This window comes from Poecilia latipinna, unplaced genomic scaffold (genome assembly GCF_001443285.1).
Source record: "Poecilia latipinna isolate Pla-1442-1.1 unplaced genomic scaffold, P_latipinna-1.0 Scaffold1932, whole genome shotgun sequence".
Classification (NCBI taxonomy): Eukaryota; Metazoa; Chordata; class Actinopteri; order Cyprinodontiformes; family Poeciliidae; genus Poecilia; species Poecilia latipinna.
Window position 1 is genome coordinate 92,339 of NW_015114548.1, and position 19,488 is coordinate 111,826.

Genomic DNA, 19,488 nt, shown 5'->3' on the forward strand with positions numbered 1-19,488 from the left:
CTGTTTGTGGCGAGGAAAAAAAAAAAAAAGAAAAAGAAGGGGGGGGGGGGGGGGGAGGGGGGGAGGGGGGGGGGGGGGGGGGTGGCGAGAAAGTGAAAATGTATTTACAAGATGCGTATCACAGGGCTAGATAAGTTAGTTGAATCATTGATTTCACTCCACTCCCTATAACAAATTAAAGAGTTCCTGCACACTCTGTTTATGCTGCTTTCTCCAGCTGATTTAACCATTTTCACAAAGGGAAGGAATAGGTGAAGTGTAACGCTTAGACCCTAGACTCATATTTGGGATTATAAAGGACTATGAAAACGTATATTTTCCTATGGGACATCTTCAACCAGTAGAGGGAGTAACATCTGCTTCCACCTTTTTCTAACAGTACAGTTATTGGAAGAAAGTGGATCCATGAAAAAATCTGAATTTAAACACATACGGACATACATAAATATTAAACTAAATGTATATACTGGATAATATAGATATATTATCATTAAGTTGTAGATTTTTTTTTCTCTGTGTCTCAGTCAAATGAAGCAGAGAACATTTGACTGGAGATTCTGTCTAATGTAACTTATTTTCATTATCTTGACGTTACCAGGACCAACCAATAGTGGTGTTGTGACAAAACTAGAGATGATGTCTTCAGAAAGGTGATGGCCTCTTCTCTCTAAACAGAGCATGATTTAGGTTTGGAAATTTACATTTGAATGAACCATTAATCAGACAGAAATGAATGTGTAGCCAGCAGCGCATTTAGAGAAAAAGTTAACCAAATGCGTCAGGTGTCACTGAGAAACGGCAGTAATAAGCACACGGTGGATGTAATCATGAGTGAGTCGAAAAACCGGTCAAAACTAATTTAGCTATAGTCTTTTAAATGTAAAAATCTAAACTTTCTTTCATAATAAATCCTGAAATTAAGCAAGCTAGCTGATATTGGTGGAAAATATTTGAAAATTTCCTAAAAGAAAAAAAAAAGTTTTGAAAAGCTAAAAACATGAAATCCCCAAACATTTGAGTAGCTTTAGGTGATGTTTGGGTTCTGAATAAAAGGTCTGTGGTTTCTATGGTTTCCTTGCCATTTGTTTGTGAGAAAGATTAACTGATTAAATCTCTGTCGCTGTTTGACTCTCTTAGTCCAAGGTTTTAGACAAACACAGATTGCAACCAAGGGCACCATATTATACGTGTGTGTGTGTGTGTGTGTGTGTGCATGTTCACGCATGTTCACGCATGCACACTGGCGCACAAGTGTGAAGTGGTTGCAAGAGTAAAGCTTGCAAGTGTGAATGAGTAGCGAGACGCGTTTGCCTGTCTGAGTGAGTGACCTGCTTGTGACAAGTGTTTGCTCTTTGCTGTAGGTACCTCCCTGTATCTCTGTGTGTGTTTGGTTTTAGCAACCTGGTTGTCAGCGTGGGAGTCGGTGTGTTTTTGTGTGTGTGTTTGGTGCCCAGTTGGCGTGGCAGCTGTATGATGGCAGGCTCTCAGCACGCTCCAATGCCTCCTCAGATGACCTTTGAGGTGTTCCTTCACACCTGCAAATGCAACAAAAAAGCAGATATAGGAGAACACACACACACACACACACCTCTGCAGTTGGACACACTCCGACCTGTGGCTTGTCACTGACTTTGCCAGCCCAAATCTGGCTGCCATGTTCAGTAACAGGCACAGCGAGTGCAGCCCAGGAGTATGAGATGCCTTATCTAAGTTATCTAACACCCTGGAGAGGAACAGACTGTCTCCCAGTCACACACAAAAAAACAAAGATAACACTTCTTATAAAACATATATAGATCCTGTTCTACTTTGTACTGATGTAATATGCAACATTATGTAAATTATGAACTACTCTGCTCCAATACTGGGGACAGAAAGTGGTGTTTAATAGAAAGCCGTGACACATTTTCACTTCTGCATGATGCCTCAGTGTACTCTGGCTGTTACATTATTCAGGGGACTGCTCCCAGTTGTAAAGAGCTGCAGTTTAGACTTTTTTTCTGTTTTTTATTTCAATGCCGTTTTTAGATGTTATAGTGGCATTTCATTAATAAATGTTCCTTTGATATGTTCATATTGTCATAAGTTACATATTTTTTGTAACCAAACAAATAATTAAAAAGTAAAACAAAAAATCGATGTAGAAAATCTACCCATCTTGTGAAATTTTACATTAAACTAAGTGTTATGAAGGTTACATCATGATAAATTAATAATTTTGATCTCAAATTTCTTTCTACATCCAAACTTTGTCTGCCACTACATTTTTGTTATCTTAAATGTGCACAGAAACTAAAGGGACAGTGTTATGTAAAATCGACCTTTCCATCATGCTATTATGTTATTCTCTTATCAAAAATAAAATAATAATAATACCTGAAGTGGTGCTTTCATCTGTTCATGGATATAGTGGCCTTTTAGTTTTGACCAAAAGGTGTTGCATTTTGGATCTTGAAACAGCAACTTTTTAATTTAACATTTTTAATGGTAAATAAATGTATAGTTGTAGAATTTACTCTTGTCTGATTTGATGAGGATCCTCCTCTCTAACCTACAGTCCTCAGGGTATCCACAAATGGGGCAAATGTTACTTTCTCTCTTACTTATTTTTTCAGAAACTTAAATTGTCTCAGTGGAGAGAAGGTTGAAAAATAAATTGAGCCAAAAAGTATTAATAATAGATCCCTTTGTCTTTCTGTGCTTGTGCAACAGACAGAGAAGTTTGTAGCTGGCGTGCTATTTCACCGCATTTTCCTGAGTTCCCTTTTAGACTCCAAGTTTGCAGTGAGGGGATGAAGCGGTCGCACAGACACACTGAGCTGTGTAATGGCTGTCAAGCCTGCAGCCTTGCCATGCACTGCAGCCAGATGCATACTGAATAGCAGAGCAATGTTGCAGAGAAGTATGGATTTTACTCCTGTCCTCTGCTGTGCATTTGTGTGTGTAAAGAGAGACAGTAAGCCTATTGAGCGAAAAAGAGGCTGAAATGATTGATGGATGTGCCATTTGTTCTCTCACATCCCAGGTTAAACGCCAGCTTTCTATTGGTGGAAAGACGAGGAGTCGGAGTTAAAACTCCAGACAGAAAACGCTGTCGTCTCCTTTCTTTTGTGTTATTCAACCAACCTTCCTTTTAAAAATCTCATATGTCAAAATTTAAACCGGGTCATTATGCTGAAGACACAAGCTGTTTTGTTTAGAACAGTAGATTTCCATATGCCACTGTTGATTTGAGGGCGACCTTTTGAACCCAGCTGGTGTCAAGCTGATCATCTGTGACCTTTTCATGTCCCTGCTCCCTGTCAGAAGACACGGCACCATACTGCGTCTCTCGGAGCAGTGTGGTCAGGACTTCATTTAGTGTCTTAAAATAAGTAAATTAAATTATAGGAAATACTTTTGGATTTATCAACACAACATTGTTGTGTTGTCAGTATTTTCTTTTCTTATTTTCCTACTGTTATGGCTAAGTGGAAAATTTTAAAATGGTTGATTCTTGATTAAAAGAAAAATAGGGATTATTTGTTTTGTAAACAGCAGCAGTTTTTTTTTCTTGCTTTTTTAAAGAACAAAAACTAAAAAAAACATCTTTTAAAGAGGCCATATGTCATTTTGTGCCAGAAAGGCAGGACTTCCACATGATTCAGGTAACCATGTTCATATTGAACTATGAAGATGTGCACATGCTTGATGCTGTTTTTGGGCCCACTCTGTCAACATTTTCCTTCATTTTAAATGATAGATGCGGTTGTATTTTTTTCATATTTTAATGTTATTTCCTCATCAGAAACATACTTGGAGTATTGCCTTGATTCTTTCATGCATGTTTGAGAAATCCTTGAATCTCCCATGGCAACCATTTGGTTGGTGCCTAAACACTTTTTCATACTAAACTCCCCCTTAGCTCCCTACAGACTAGTGGCAGCAGCAATGAACAAACACCCGATCTACTGAGCTTCTCATGCAAACTGTTTTTCAGTCCAACACTCCTAAGAACAATTGTAAACAATCTAAGGGAAACATATTATTGTGATGATGTGCTGAAGGCAGTGTCGGCAAAAGCACTCTGCCTTCGGCCCAATTTCTGTCTCTTTAAGTCAGACAAGGCGTCAAATTACAAAGTCAAATTTCTTTTAAGTTATGTTTTGTACTTACATAATTTTTATAACAGCTAAAGTTATTTGATTGTGCTATAAAATGGCACTATGTGCCTGGAAATTAGATAAGACTGCCGTTTTGCCTAATCTGTGAACATTCATAAACTCCAGTCCAGTAAGTGGCCATAATGCTCCGTGAGGGACAGTTTATTTGACTGGGAATGTTTGTCACCATGTCTTCTTGCAGCCCGAATGTCAAACCACTAGAGGATACAATATTATTATATACTCTATCATTTTGTTTGTCTAATAAGAAATGTACTCAAAATTAAATGGTGGTCGTTGTTTATTGGTGGCTGATTTGAAAGTGATGAGATATATGACCAGGCACGCACAATAATAAATATTAACACAATGTGGTTTGATGAATTTGGATTTGGATCCATTTTGAGTCCAATATAGCCAATTTCATTCAAACCTACTGGTGTAAACGGAGGGAAACATAGTGATTGAAAGCTCAATATGTCCATGTGCACTGTGATTACTGTTTCCATGGATACCTTACCACATGTCATACTGATTCCGCAAAGTTACATGAGAGGCAGAGCCGCCCACAGCACACCTCAAAGCATCCCTCTGTTCCAGTTTCAAACTGGTTAGTCTTCATAAAAAATTTAAAAAGTAAAATAAAATCACAAGCAGAACTGAGCTTGTACTTTTTCTCTTTTATCTAACTAGTTAATGATCGTCTGTTGTTGTCCTTGAAAGGAAAACAAGCGCCTGCAGTACTGTGAAATAATTAGCCAGACACAAGATTTGCCGATTGCGGCAGGTAACCTTACAGTTAATCCAAAAGGCTTAAAGAAACACCGCCTACTAAGCATTTTGCATACAGATACTCTAAATCAAAGATCATGCATGGTGGCAAAGATGGTTTAGATTGTCTTGGAAATTTACGGTGATTAATTTTTCAGAAAACCTTACTCTGAGTACTTATAAGGTACTGTCCAAAGATTTTGAGCTGTCCCCGATTTATTTATTTTTGTCTTTGAAGCAGCCAGACTTTGTTTTTGTAACTCTCTCAAGTGGATCAGATTCTGTGGGTATTCCGGAAATCATGGAGACCACATGCAACAGCAGACAGGTCAGTGTATCCAAGAGCAGCTCCCTGCCTCTGACTCCCTCAATCAGCTCTGACTAGCCAGCAGCAATTAGCAAATACCTGGTGTATCTACTGAGCCTATTATACAAGCCACTTAAGAGCTGAAGAACTCATTATACTGCTCCATTAATGGAAAAGCTATCAGTCAAATACTCAACAAATGTTGCATTTATGACAGAGTGACAAGAACAAAGCCATTGTTTAAAAATAAAGCCGTACAAAGCTTAATTTTCAGGACTAAGCTAACGACTGGATTAAATGAGATCAAAAATAGACATTTTGGCCTACAGAAAACAAATATTTAAACATCTTGAGAACACTCTGTGGTTAACCACAGTGTCTCAGTATCATGATGTGGGAGTGCATTTGACAAATTAAGGACAGGAGAAATTGATATGTTGAGACGTTGCTACATCTATGGCAGCTGTAAGAAAGCCTAGAGGCTTCAAAAGACAAATGTTCCCCTTCATTCTTTTCTAGCTGAAACTCTGAGTCGCTTTAAATTAAAGCTAAAATCCCTCTTGTTTACAGTTGCCTTTAACTGACACATTTGATGTATGTTGATGGTTTTTATGACATTTGACGAAATGCAATGTTTATCGCCTGTTTCACGATTGGCGATCGCATGATGTTTTTATGATGTAAAGCACTTTGAACTGCCTTGTTGCCAAAATATGCCATGCATGACTTGACCCTAAACATTTAGCCGTTGCTATGATGGAATGGTTAATTTGAGGTAAATTCATGTATTAGCATGGCTGAGTTAATGTCCACGTCTAATACTAAAACTGAGAATTTGAGGCAATACTTAAACATTTACTATGCTCTCCATCCAATTTGGCTGAGCCTAAAACTGGGCAAATATGTGTCTCTGTATGGGCAAACGTTTCCTAAAATGGTGGAGGTGTAGCTGTAGCTTGTGTAAGTCTGTCTCATGAAATCAAAATATTAAGTGATTTGGTGAAGAAGCCAATGAAGGCATTGCTCTCTGCATAGTAAGGTTACAGGACCTTAATTGAAAATGAGTGAAAAATCAGCCACATTACAAAAAAAAGTTCATTTTCTGTGTGATCTGTCATGAAGAACATGGCCAATGATGACCAAGTTTCGATTCTTGTTTATAAAATTTAATAAAATGAGTAGCAATCTAAGACTTTTTTTCACAGCATATTCTGTTTGATATATTGATATCTCTCTTTAATGGGCAGACTCTGCCTATCTTGCCTTCCCTCCTTCAACCTGTTTGCCCACCTTTCTTTTCTTGTTTCCATCCATCTTTCACTGCTGGCTCCATCTCAAAGCCAGGCTTTAATTTTGATCAGCGATGAAATGATTGCCCACCTCTTTCAATTCTTCTTTTCTCATGCCCTGCCCCCCCTCCATCCCCAAATTGTTGTCATAGAAACAGAGGAGTGTGTGTGTGTGTGTGAGAGAGAGAGAAAGAGAGTGAGAGATATTGTGTGCTACCACAAGCATCTGTGTTCCAGTCGATTCCCTCAGTGGAGAGATTTATCACCCAGACTAAGTTAGGAGGTTGTGTGTGATGGCCAAATGTGTGCTTCCCTGTCTGCCTTTGTAGTTTCCTGTGTGCACACCTTTATCATCTTCTCTATTTACACACAGGAACAGTATGTGAGGATGTGTGTTTTCCCTATTTTATATATATTTTTTTTATCTGCTTGCGCCCAACAGTGTGTGTAATAGGTCCCCTGTCCCCTCATCAGTCCCCCATCACACACTCTCTAGCTGGCTGGATGACTTTAGATTGAGTGTTTGGTGGCTTAGGCCGACCACAACTCTAATCCTCTGCACTCAAACAAACGTAAACACACACACTTGCACACATATATAAGGTCCCAGGTCTCTCCACTATTAGCCAGGGCCAAGGGAGTTTATGCGTGTTTCAGAATGACTGTGTGTGAGCGTGCATGTTTGGAGGGGGATTGCTCAGAGACACAAGAAGGGGGAACTAGCGAAACTAACCCAATTTCCTGCTCCATTTCCTTTTCACGCGGCGGCTGCGTCCCATTCCACAGCGGGCCAGGCTGAACACCAGCCACCCTACAGCCCGAGGTCACGCCTTTTACCTCTGAGCCACACGCCAGAGAGTAGGGGGTGGGGGTTGGGGGCTCGGTTTAAATAAATCATGGGGCCCCAGCTCAAAATTACACACGAAATTGCTATTTTGAGTGAAACTGAAGTTCACTAAAAGTTTCAAGTCGACTCAGATCAGAATGCTGCGATTTGATAGGAGCAACTTTGAAATATTTATATGTCCCGTGTTTTTTCACATCAATGAGAATCCCATCCTTAAGGACATGTAAAGTAATATATTTGCTGCAGTTAAGTTAGTAATACCAAAATGTTTTGATATACTAAATCTTAGAATGATGGGCAGATGTTTTTTTTTTTTTTTACTTTTGAGGTGAAAGTAAAGATTTAACTCAAGCACTGCTGTTAATTTATTCATTTATTTAGTTTCATTTTCTGAGAGCACTGATTGATTGAGACTTTTCGCAGTTCTCTAAACAAATGCCCCTTTGTGATACAGACCCATGCAAGTAAAACAGGACCGTAGCAAGGAATAGTCTACAAGCAAGTTGTGTCCAGTTCAACACGACCCTTTAAGGTTCATTCACGGCAGATTTAAAATCTGTGAAAAAGCACTCAGTTTTAAAGCACTTTATATATATAAAAATAATTCCTTTACAAATACATCGGACACAATTTTTGCAATTGTCTGCTGTTACTGAGAAGGAATGCAGTGTACCTGTTCTGTAGCTAAGCAAGTAGGAAATCGGCACAAGACAAACCAGTACAATTAACATCAGATCATATATGTATAAATGAATATGGTCAATTATTTTAGAAAATATCAGATTAAAGCAGATTAAGGATGGCAGCAATCAGCCTGTAACTGTGGAAAGTAATGAGAAATGGCAAAAGACAATGATTTGGCAAGTTGGTGGAGCTAGTTTAACAAAAGTATTCTAGCCAGTCTTGTATTTGTGAAGTAGAAGTTGTTTCACAGTAGAAAGGTGCCTGGAAGCTGAAGGTCATACCTCCCAATTTGAGCAATATTTTTCCCTGAAAATATTGCTCAAGACAAGTAGAGGGAAAGTCTTTAGATTCTACTGTCAGCATACTCAATGTCACTAATTTTATATGCAAACCGGCCGGCGTGTGTAACATATTTTTTTTTGTTGTATGTGATACAAACTGATCAAGTTGATCAAGCTGCAAAAGGCAACTCAATCTGTTCTTACATTTAGAAGTCAATTCCTTTTTCATATGTGAAGCTTTTAAATCCTTAAAAAGTTCTAAAAAAAAAATCAAAACCATATCAGTGGTCCAAAAGAAAATAGATGAACTAAAAACCAAAGCCAAATAATAATGTAGGGCCAAATGCTTTGTCAAGGCTCTGTACATACTGTAACTCTTATGGGACTTTAGTTGTACATTGGTTCATGGTCTTTGCTGTCTCTGCTCAGAACAGCAGAAGAAAGCAAGAACAGCAAAAACTGTTGGTCAGAGAAAAGAACAAACTGCTAGTTAATTAGATCTGGAACTCTGCCTTCACCATAAAGGCAGCGCGAGTGTGTAGAAAAATCGCTGCTTGTTTTCTTTAACACCATTTCCTCTGCAGGCTAGCCTTGAACAGCAAAGCTCTGCATGGTTTTTGCTCAGCAGAGTGGAAAGCCTCAGTGTTATGGCCCAGTTGGGTGCCAGCAGTAGCTAGCCAGCAAGCTAGTCACCCCGCTGCTTGCGTTAGGCAATTAACATGCTAATTAAAAATCTCATTAAAATAAGGGAGGTATAAGAGAATGACCTGAGGCAGACCGCTGGGCTTCATTTAGGTCACGAAGACTCGGGGGTTTTCAGGGACTGTGTGTGTATTTAAATATGAGTGTGTTCATGCTGGCTGTGCTCCTGGACCATTGCTTCGCTGTTTGCCTGTTAGATAGAAAACGTCAGATAGCGAGGAAAACTCAACTGGAAGCACACGTTGTTCTTTGGGCTCATAGAGAGATCATGTCTGGGACTTAGGCTGTTCAAAAGGCTGTACATCAGATTCATACTGATAAGCATTTGACAAAAGAGCTTTATGTTGTTGTTTTTTTCCTTTCTTTTGATAGAAATGCTTCTGAACACAATGTGTGGCTGAGCTGCTTAGTATTTCATTGGTGTCTGAACACAAGTCATTAGGGTTGCTGTTAATTACACCTTTTTTGTGGGGGTTAAATTTATTGCCTTGTTGTTTTTTCATTATTTATTTATTTATTTATTTTTATTTTGAAAAAAAAACAAAACAAACTTTCTCAGTTTTGAACCTCACAAAAGAAAGTGATAAAGTTTCGCTTTTGAGGCATAAAGTGTAGAAAGTGCCTCGTCCAAAATGACAAAAAAAAGAAGCTAAAATCTAAATATATTTATACATTTACAAATAACGTTTTTAGAATGTTGCATCTTATTATTATTGTGTACTTACTATGCCTTATTTATGAATTTTTATTGTCTGAATTTGATCTTTTTAGCTGTTAAATCATCTATTCCATGAAATCGGAATAAAACAGGAAGGAAGATTAGTCTTCAGGTTAACAGAGGCAAGCCGCATAGTAGTCAAACATACACCAAAAGCCAAAAACAAAGCAGAGAGACGACTTCTAATACCAGAGTACATTTAAAAGCTTGAAAACACCTTAAAGCTGTTTATTCCTGGCTCGTCAGCAGCCCCCATGTTTGTCTCTGCAGCTTTTTATGGATGGCACTTTGCTGCCATCCATTACGGAGCGCCAAACCTCCATTTACTGTCGCCTAACTTCAAAACTTTAGAGCATTTTATAAAGCCACAATGATTTTAATTATGCAGACAGGAGGTGCTCTGCAGACGTACACATCTTTGTAGAAACACAGTTGTGACTTTTTTCACAATGAGAAGAAAATTAACAGATGAAATCATAAAAATGACATGGTTGATAAAGAAATGGATGTAAACAGATTTTTATGCACAAATCTACAAGTTTGGATCTTTTTGGAAATTCAAAGTAATACACAGTCCNAGTTACNTTCAGTNTTATNAAAGTTAAATTCAAGGGAGATTGTGTTTTGCCTCATTAGATCCACTTAATTTATTGTAAATCCAATTTACCATTTTGCCTCATTATTTATTACATAAAAACAAAATTGTAAAGCTTCTGTATAAAAAATGAATTCTATGATTCAAATGGGCTTTAGAATCGCTTTTAGCAGAAATATCTTCAGAGGGAACATCACTCCCTTAGATCATTGTAAAATTATTGTTTTACAACTGTGAATTCAAATCATTTCAACACCACCGTGCTTGACTGCTGGCATGAAGCGTTTGAGTTGATTTGCACTTTTTGGTGTTCATCACACATGGTGGTTTACATTAAAGCCAAACATCTGCACTTTGGTCTCTTCTGTTTTCTCCAATAGCCCTGTGGTTAATTTAGCTTCAGATTTTAATACATATTGCTGATATATTATTTTCAGAGAAACAACTTGTTAAGCTATTCCAAATGAATCATACTTAAAGAGTCTAATGTGAAGTTCTGCGTTTATTCCAATTTCATTCAGAATTGCACCCTGATCTTCGAGTTAATAGGTCTGTATTTAGATTTAAGGCACTATTTCCTCTGGATACTCTTTCTCACCGAAGAATGATTGGTTTCAAATTGACTAATACTTTTAAGTCCTTCTCAGGTGGATTCACAGGGTCACTGCTGATGCCTTCACACACTGACATTGTCCACATTTCTCTTCGGAGAAGCAAATGGACAATATTTATTTTATGTAGGTAGTCACAATGTTGCTGATTACTAATTAAACATGTCTGATCAGCAGCATATTGCTGCTACTTACTCCTCTTCTATAAAAACCAACAGAAAGGGTGCACTTAGCTTCTCTATTTGCACCTTCTCCTACCCGGCTTTGTATTTGCTTAATAATCACTTGCATTGAATCTATTGCCATTTTCACTCTTTAGGTTGGAATATAATCATTTTAGAATTGAGTAAAAAAAAAAAAAAAAGAGAACGAGAGTGTAGTTTTTTTTTTTTGCACGATCTGCATATGCATGAATATTTCCCTATTTAAATTTAAAAGGGTGTTAGGAAGTCCCAGTTGTCACTGTTTCAAGAAAGTCGACTTGAGATGGCAGCCAACTTATAACTGTGTGTATCTACATAAAAAATGCAGTCAAATCAACATATTCATCACAGCAGTGACAAACCACAACAAAGGCTTTTTCTTCAGCCTTTAGAAACTGTAACAAGCTGTAACCATTTTACCATTTTACTTTTTAAAGTGTATTAACACTTTAGGAAAGTAATGCATTTGCTAAGAAACATTTAATTGGGAAAAATCAGCACTGAGCAGTCCAAAATCCTCAAATGGACCTATAAATGTGTTAAAATAGCTTCTTGATTATTGATCCAGAGGCTCCCTTTGTTTAGAAGCATGACAGTTTTTTTTATTTATTTTTTTGTTTGTTTTGTTTTTCACTTGCTCTTCGCAGTCTGTTACATGGTGGACGTTCAGGACGTTTGTTTGCTGAAATCAAATCCCTGCCGAGTCTGGGAATGAGCTCGATGAGAGTCAAGCTTTTGTGCAAAAACTTTAAGAAGTTAAATCACAGAGCGGAGGTGATTCTCATTAAAAAAAGTTATTTTATCAGTGCAGATTTTAAGATTAGTGTTCATATGCACTTGTTGCAGCTCTTGAAACGAACAAAATACGTAGAGATGCAACGGAAGGTGAAAAGAGAGCCAAACACATAGTAGAATATTCAGAGAAAGAATATCTGAGAAACTTACAGGGAGATAACAGTAGGACTCAGAGAGATAAATAGAACCCCATTAAGCAGAACATCTTTTCCTTTATCATGTCACTCTGTCTGAAACTCAAGGCTGTTCACTTATGAGTCTTGCCTGCATCATTTACCGCTGCCCAGCGTCGGCTTCGTTTTTGCGTCTGGCCTTCACTGAACACAGACAGACACAGAAAAGCTTTGATTAACCTTAGGAATGCTCTGACTTGTTTGTTGTTTGCTTATATCGTCTTCTCTCTCTGTGCCAGTTCCGCTTTGTGCTTCACTTCTTCATCTTTTTTTTTTCATGCCTTGCATCTTCTGCCTCATCTCTAATCACTTCTTTTTTTGATCTTCTTTCATCCAGTCAGATCTACTGTATAGAGAATGCCCACGGTCAGCTGGTGCGTGACCTGGACTTCAATCCCAACCGGCAGTACTACCTGGCCAGTTGTGGAGACGACTGCAAGGTCAAGTTCTGGGACGTCCGTAATGTCCAGGAGCCCGTAAAAACCTTGGAGGAGCACTCACACTGGTGGGTAGAACACAAGGGGGAAATCCTTGGAGGTCCTTGAACGGGAGGTAATTAATCCCCATATTGGTTGAAAGTTGCTTTGTAAGTCAACTATGCACACAGGCAAATGCATTACCTTTTTAAATTAAGAGATGGGATTTAACTGTATATGCTCTGATCTTTAGCATTCTTATACAAGTCATTATGGATGTTTTTCATCTCCGTTGTCTTCTCTTGACAAGAGATTCAGAGTCTTGCAAAAACATTGCATCCTTAATGGTGGCATATTTCACTTTCAGCTGCATTCCTTAAAGTGGGGTGCAGGTCAGTTTTTCATTGCTATTTCTATGCATTTTAAGGAAATTGGGTTTTATGACTACAATAAATATCTACAAGCAGGAGCTCATTTAGTTGTTTTGGCTTGATCGTGGGTCCTATTGGATCATATTTTATAAGAGTAAATTGACCCATACTGAATTGGAACAAAAATAAATGGATATGGTACTATCAGTATTAAAAATGATACACATTAAAATGTTATGTGAAACCTGAGCATTTTTTTATAAGCGTTTATCTTTATAATTCAAAATAATGCCTTACTACGAAGAAAAATAAACAATGGTTTAGGTGCAATCTACTTACCGCTAAGAAACGAAGTTCAACTCATTTTATTTCTGCAGCACCAACATAAAGAAAATAAACAAGTCATTTCAATTCTGTCACACATGCATTCCAATTGATCCTAGTTATCAAAAGGTGCACTTAGTTCAGTTCATTACTCAAATTATTTTAATACGTTTTCTATCTAAGGAACGCCAGCAGGTTGCATCAAGTCATTGACTTGCAGCATTTCCTCCGCCTGGATGGACATGTACTGAAAACAGACAGTCTCTTGCTTGTGTCGTTTACAACAATCCCACATTTTGAGAATACATGTAGTGACAGTGGAGACAAAACTAAACCCCCCTCCCTTAATAAGAAGAAACCTCCAACATAACCTGCCTCGGTACAAGCGGTCCACCTGCCATGACCGACTGAGAGTTTGAGAAGACAGAGCAGAATGCACAAAAAAGAAGCAGGAGAACTGATTTAGGAGTACTTCATATGTTATTAAAAAAGCAAAAAGTTAATAGCAAAATAGAGAGGACGCTTAGTTGGTGGCATTATGTCAGCCGGCGCGGCCCTCCAGGAAGGTATCACAGCCAAACAGAACACCAGGTGTAGCTTCTAGAAACCAGCTGCCGTCATCCTGTGCTCAACTTTTGAGTATTTTTTATGTGTTGTTCTCTGCCATCTTTTTTTTTTTTTAATAAGGTTTATAAAATATTCACTTTAAAATTGTGTTCATTCCTAAAGTAAATAGCTATTAATCTTCAGGTAAATGTAACATTTTGAATTGGGGGGAAAAGGATGCCTGCATAAGAAGCAGAAGTAAGATCGACAGTGTGGAGGACGGATACTCAGGCAAAGCACACCCACAATAGCAATAAATAAGATAACTCATTTGCTGGACTTGTGATTGGTTTCCTGTTTCATTAATTGCTTTATCTCATAACTAATGAAATGCCCCGACTTCTCTTGATGTAATAAAAGGCAGTAATAAACTCATTACTAATTAAATCCACTGCCACTCCTTTGGTTCTGGAGGACTGGAGGTGAGTCCAGCCCCGGGTCGTCTTCTGCTGAGGCTTCAGGCGTCGCTCTGAGCTGAACAGCCGACTGCAGATGTGTCGGTGTAGGAGACACGCTCCGTCTCTTCTGTGAGCTGAATAGATGATCAGCATGAGCCAAACTGGGATCCAGCTGTAGCGCACACACCCACACACGCAAACAGTGGAGCAGCCACACACTTTGCCGACGTGCACGCACAGGAGCAGACGTTATCTCCGAAAGAGAGGCAGGCTCGGCAAACATATCCATAACTGTAGATTGCAGCAGATGGGATGTCTTCTGATGGGAGATAGGTGACGTGTGTGTGTGTGTGTGTGTTCACTATCATCTAATCTGTGTTTTTGCAGAGCTCTCTTTTTATCTGTGTGGCCACATGCGTTTGTGTGCCTTCCCCACATTTCTATAAAGCACATTCTCATTTGTATTCGCCTCTATGAGCACCCATCTTCTTCTGTTCGCTGCGTTTATGTGTGGGTGTTTGTCGTGCGCGCTCATTTGTCGGAGCGCAGCCAGGATATGGCCTCGGGGCTGCTGGGGGTATTAGGGACTATTTTTTAGCAGGGAAGCGGATTAGCAGAGCGCAGGGAACGGCGTGGCCGAGGCTGATTTTTCTGTCAACAGCCTCAGTTATCCCTCAATCCCTCCCTGTGAGGGAACTGGGACCGCACTCTGAGCTGCGCCTCGGGCTCACAAAGGCACACAAACACACAAAGATCGAGTGCACAAGAAAAAAAAAAAAAAAAGGAGAAAGAAAGAGAAGCAACTAAGGGAACGAAGGGACAAAATGGAGAGAGTTATGGAAGGGAGATGAGGAAATTGAGAAAGAAATAAAGTAAGGATTACGGAGTTTTTCATTATGATCATCAGAACATGTGAACTAAGCTCAAATATAGACTGCAGGCTTCCAAATCCTTATTACTGGCATCTAAATACTCAAACAGAGCTATTTTAACGCCTGCGTGAGAGCACCGCGTTTTCTGCATGATGCGTGTGGGTGGCTGAGAGTGTGCATGAGCAGACTGCTCATACATATCGTCAACAAACTATCTCAGCATCCAGAGCTTGCTGCGGGGCTCTTCACCCACACACGGCTTTCTTCACAATCATTTTCATCATATGCATAAATGTAAAAACGAAAAAGTGCTCCCCACGTTGCCGCGCCGTCTAACTCTGAGTGAATAATGTGTGTCCCAGGGTGTGGAGCGTCCGCTACAACCACAGCCACGACCAGCTGGTGCTGACAGCCAGCAGCGACAGCCGTCTCATCCTCTCCAATATGGTGTCCATCTCCTCGGAGCCATTCGGACACTTGGTGGACGACGAGGAGCTCAGCGAGGGAGAGGACAACCACCAGGAGGACAAGTAAGAAGAACTCTGGGAGTTTTAACAACTCATTAGCAGCGGCACCTAGCCTGAGCAGTCTGGTTTAAGCTGGTGGTTGGTGGATTTTTAGAAGGAAGGAACATGGGATTTTATTTTTAATAAGAAGATTATTAAAGTAAACGTGAGTAACAGAAATGAAAGAAGTTGAGTGACATCAACGAATTAATAACACCTGACACCCAAATGAGCCTTTTTGAAGGAAGCCGTAGCCATTCCTTTATTGGTAGACTTGTTGATGTGCTGGGCTCCATTATCAGATTTAAAGCTGATGAAATCAAATTATATTTAAGCAGTCAGCAAATACCATCATTTTTACATGTCTTTTTCAGTTCTATTGAGTCTCGTAGCTCGCAATGGCTTTATTAATATGAATTTCCAAGGCCAAGAAATGTGTAAAAAATGGACGAAAGGAAGAGGGAGAACACAAAGGAGCGGAGGAATACTACCGAAAATACGAGATTATTTTAATAATGCCATATTTGTGCATCACTGTATAGCACAATGTTACCCGAGACAAAGATAATCATAGTTAAGTCTCCAGCTCTAATTCAAGTTTATGAAACAAAAATAAAAAAAATATATTGTATCCAGGTAGGAGGAAAGTAGTGAAAATAAGTTTCTTTGAGACTTAAACCAGCACCCTGCAGAGTGATTTAAATGCACTTTGTGTTTGAGTGCCAGCAGACTACTCACGACAAAATCTGTAGTTTGAACCACTTGAACTATCTACGTATTCTAGTGGATGTTGCAGTTTGTGCTCTGGATCTGACTGGCATTATTTCTTTGATGCCTGAGGCAATTGGCCTTCCTGTATCTTCCTGTTAATCGTTTTATTAGAAAGCTTACTCATGTAATCCAGAATCATCTCGTAGATTGTAGCCACAGCTGTAGAAGTATGACAGATGTTGCAAGGCTCTGGTCAGTCTCCAGGTTTCAATTAGATCGAAATGCTGATCTAGAACTTTGGGGAACCCCACAATTTCCTCTACAATGTAGAAGAAATGTAATTACTGCTGTCTGTTTGCTGCCAGATCTTCTTTTACAAGCCACTGAATCATCCAGTGTACTAAGTTTCTTTCTCAGTTTTTTTTTTTTTTTGTTTGTTTGTCTTAAGCTAACACCCATTGGGGTAACAAGTGAACATTTTGGGGCTGATAATCGAGAGGTTTCACCTTTAAGGTCAGATCTGCTCTAATCCTTAACAAAGGCTTAAAAGGGGAGTCATTGCACAGACACAAGTCTTCATCAGGATCAAGAAAAAAAAATTCTCTGCTTTTCTGTCTTTAGTTGTGTAAAGGGTCTAATGAAACAAACTGAGATACTCAAGACTGTAAGGAAATATGCAGTGTATATCTGAACTTTTTTCCTCCTAAGATTAAAGCTGACAGCCAGAACCCCTCTGACTCACAACACTTTGAAACTCTCAGTGATAAAAAGGAAAATATTAAAAATGTGTTACTGTCAAAACACTTCAGGAGACTCTCTTTTTTTTTTTCTATCTCTGTAGAGTTAACAGAGTTGATTTGGAAAAAGTCAGGAAAATCCTCTGTAATTGTTACTGTTCACTGCTGTCCAAATCTGCTGCAGTCCAACATCCATTATGGTCCCCCTCTCAGCCATAACTACCAGCTCTTACACTCAATGGCCAACTCTCATCCACAATTATCAACTCTTCTTCCTAATTACCAGCACTCAGCTTTACTTTTAACCCTTTCTCTGTGGCTGTTGTTGACCTACCGTCCATATGTCCTACTCAGCAGTACCTTAACACAGCGTTCAATCCTCCACCTGCAGCCAGGACATCTGGGATGAAGATTTTTTTAAAGGAAAGAAAAGAAAATAATGTGTAGGATTCAATGAGATAAGCTAGTTTAAGATTTCATCACAATCAATTATAATTAGAAAGTGTCATATCTTTTTTTCTTGCAAATTTTAGGTAAATCTACTTGAAGGGAGTTGCTCATTTATAGTTGTTCTGGATATTTGATCTCATATAAAAGTCATAAAAAGTCTGAAAACCAGAAGTTTATACTCTGGTTCCACGGCAAGGGAGAAAGAGAGAGAAAAAGAGGACATAGGCAGGGAATTATCTTTAAAAAATAAGCATTTTCATCAGTTTTATCAAGGCAAGTCCTCCTCATTGGATTAAAAAAAACAACTTCCTTTTAACTTATAAAACTTTGATTTTATATACTAGCCCAAGACTGTTTTTTTTTTATATGGCTCCTCAAAATTAATTTTCAACCACAAGTTTTCACTTAAAGATTCCTAAATAGGTGGCCCCAGCCGTGTGATCTATGGCAGTCTGTCGGTGGTTAAACTGTGCAGCCACATTATCCCTAAAAGCTCTCGATCCCTGGTGTAACTGAGACCAAGCCCAGTATTTGTTAGGATCACTCAAGAGCTCCCACTTGTGCTCTCTCTTCCTGTTCTTTCCCTCTAAATGTATACAAGTGACACATTTAAGAGCGATTTTATTTTAGGCCGCCGTCCAGAGGGAGCAGCTACTGTCAGAGTAAAAACGTAAATGTGTAAAATAAATCCAAATGTTTAAATCATTGTTTTCCCCCTCAGGAACACTTACAGCCTGGGGGGTTTGAGGGGAATTTAAGCTGGCAGTGATACTGGATCATATTCTTGAATTGTTATTTATTGCCTTGGTATTGTAGCAGCAGCTAGCAGAAATGTGTAAGCACTGACCATGTTATTGGTTGGCAGTTGTTTTTCTTTTTTTATATATATATATTATTCATAATTTAATACCCAAATTTAATGTTTGATAGTTCAATTTAACTCCTGAAAGTTTTGTGGAAATAAAGTGAATAAAATAAAATGGTAAATCTGCTGTTCTTCCCCTTGCTAATGGTGCTGTTGAGACTTGATTTTATGAATGCCATTTAATACTCAAGACATTTTCACAAACTCAATCTGCAGAATGCTGCTTTTGACAGAAAGCAAATCATGAAGCACTCCTCTTCAGTGTCTTAGATATTTCTGTAACGTGTTTTTGGGCTGCAGGAGTAAGGAGCCCCTAAAAGACAGCGTGGTGTCCACCTACGAGGAGCACGAGGACAGCGTGTACGCAGCAGAGTGGTCGTCGGCCGACCCATGGCTGTTTGCATCGCTTAGCTATGATGGACGCCTGGTCATCAACAGGGTTCCCCGAGCTCTTAAATACCGCATCCTGCTGTGAGAAAGAGAGCTACCCCACAAGTGTGACTAATACTTTGTCTGATGTTCTGTAAATATCTAAGTCCGGATGTTTGTATCATTGTAAAGAAGGAAATATCTTGCTAATTACCATTGAAGTAAAGTCTTTGCATCAAAGTGTGCCTAATTTTTGAGCTCTTAAAGTTTTGTCTGCTGACCAAATCTGTGTGCTAACACATTCCAGACTTCAATAAACATGAGAGGGTAAAAGGAACACTTTTACATTATGTTTTTCATTGTACTGAAATATGAGAAAGTTCTGGCAAATTAAAGTACTCTTAGTTTCACATTGGTTTATACTAGGCTTGCATAGAAACAAATCAGAATTTTTTAGATTTGTATGCATTTATTTGGTAAAAAAAAAAAATAGTAATCACATCCTCATAGAAAAATACAAACAGATCAAGAATACTAAATAGATGTTTGCCTAAATTATTTACAACCCCTCCATTAGAGAATATTAATTATACAATAAAGCAAAAACAAATGAGAAGAAACTCATCTGGTTTTGGACCACTTTATTCATGAAGAACAGACTTAACACACATGAAGGAAATGTCAGGAAATGTGCAAGAAGTAACTCTGATCAATGTCTCTTATATATATATATATATATATATAT

General features: G+C 38.7%; 1 protein-coding gene across 1 annotated transcript in view; it reads left to right on the top strand.

Annotated features, from left to right (window-relative positions):
• Positions 1–19,221, top strand: part of eipr1 (EARP complex and GARP complex interacting protein 1) — a 54,068-nt gene extending 34,847 nt beyond the window's left edge. Inside the window, exons 7-9 of the mRNA XM_015015595.1 lie at positions 12,456–12,623; positions 15,468–15,635; positions 18,675–19,221. Coding sequence (XP_014871081.1) covers positions 12,456–12,623; positions 15,468–15,635; positions 18,675–18,849 — 511 coding nt within the window. The 3' untranslated portion in view covers positions 18,850–19,221. The remainder of the gene's footprint in view (positions 1–12,455; positions 12,624–15,467; positions 15,636–18,674) is intronic.
• The last annotated feature ends 267 nt before the right edge of the window (positions 19,222–19,488 follow it).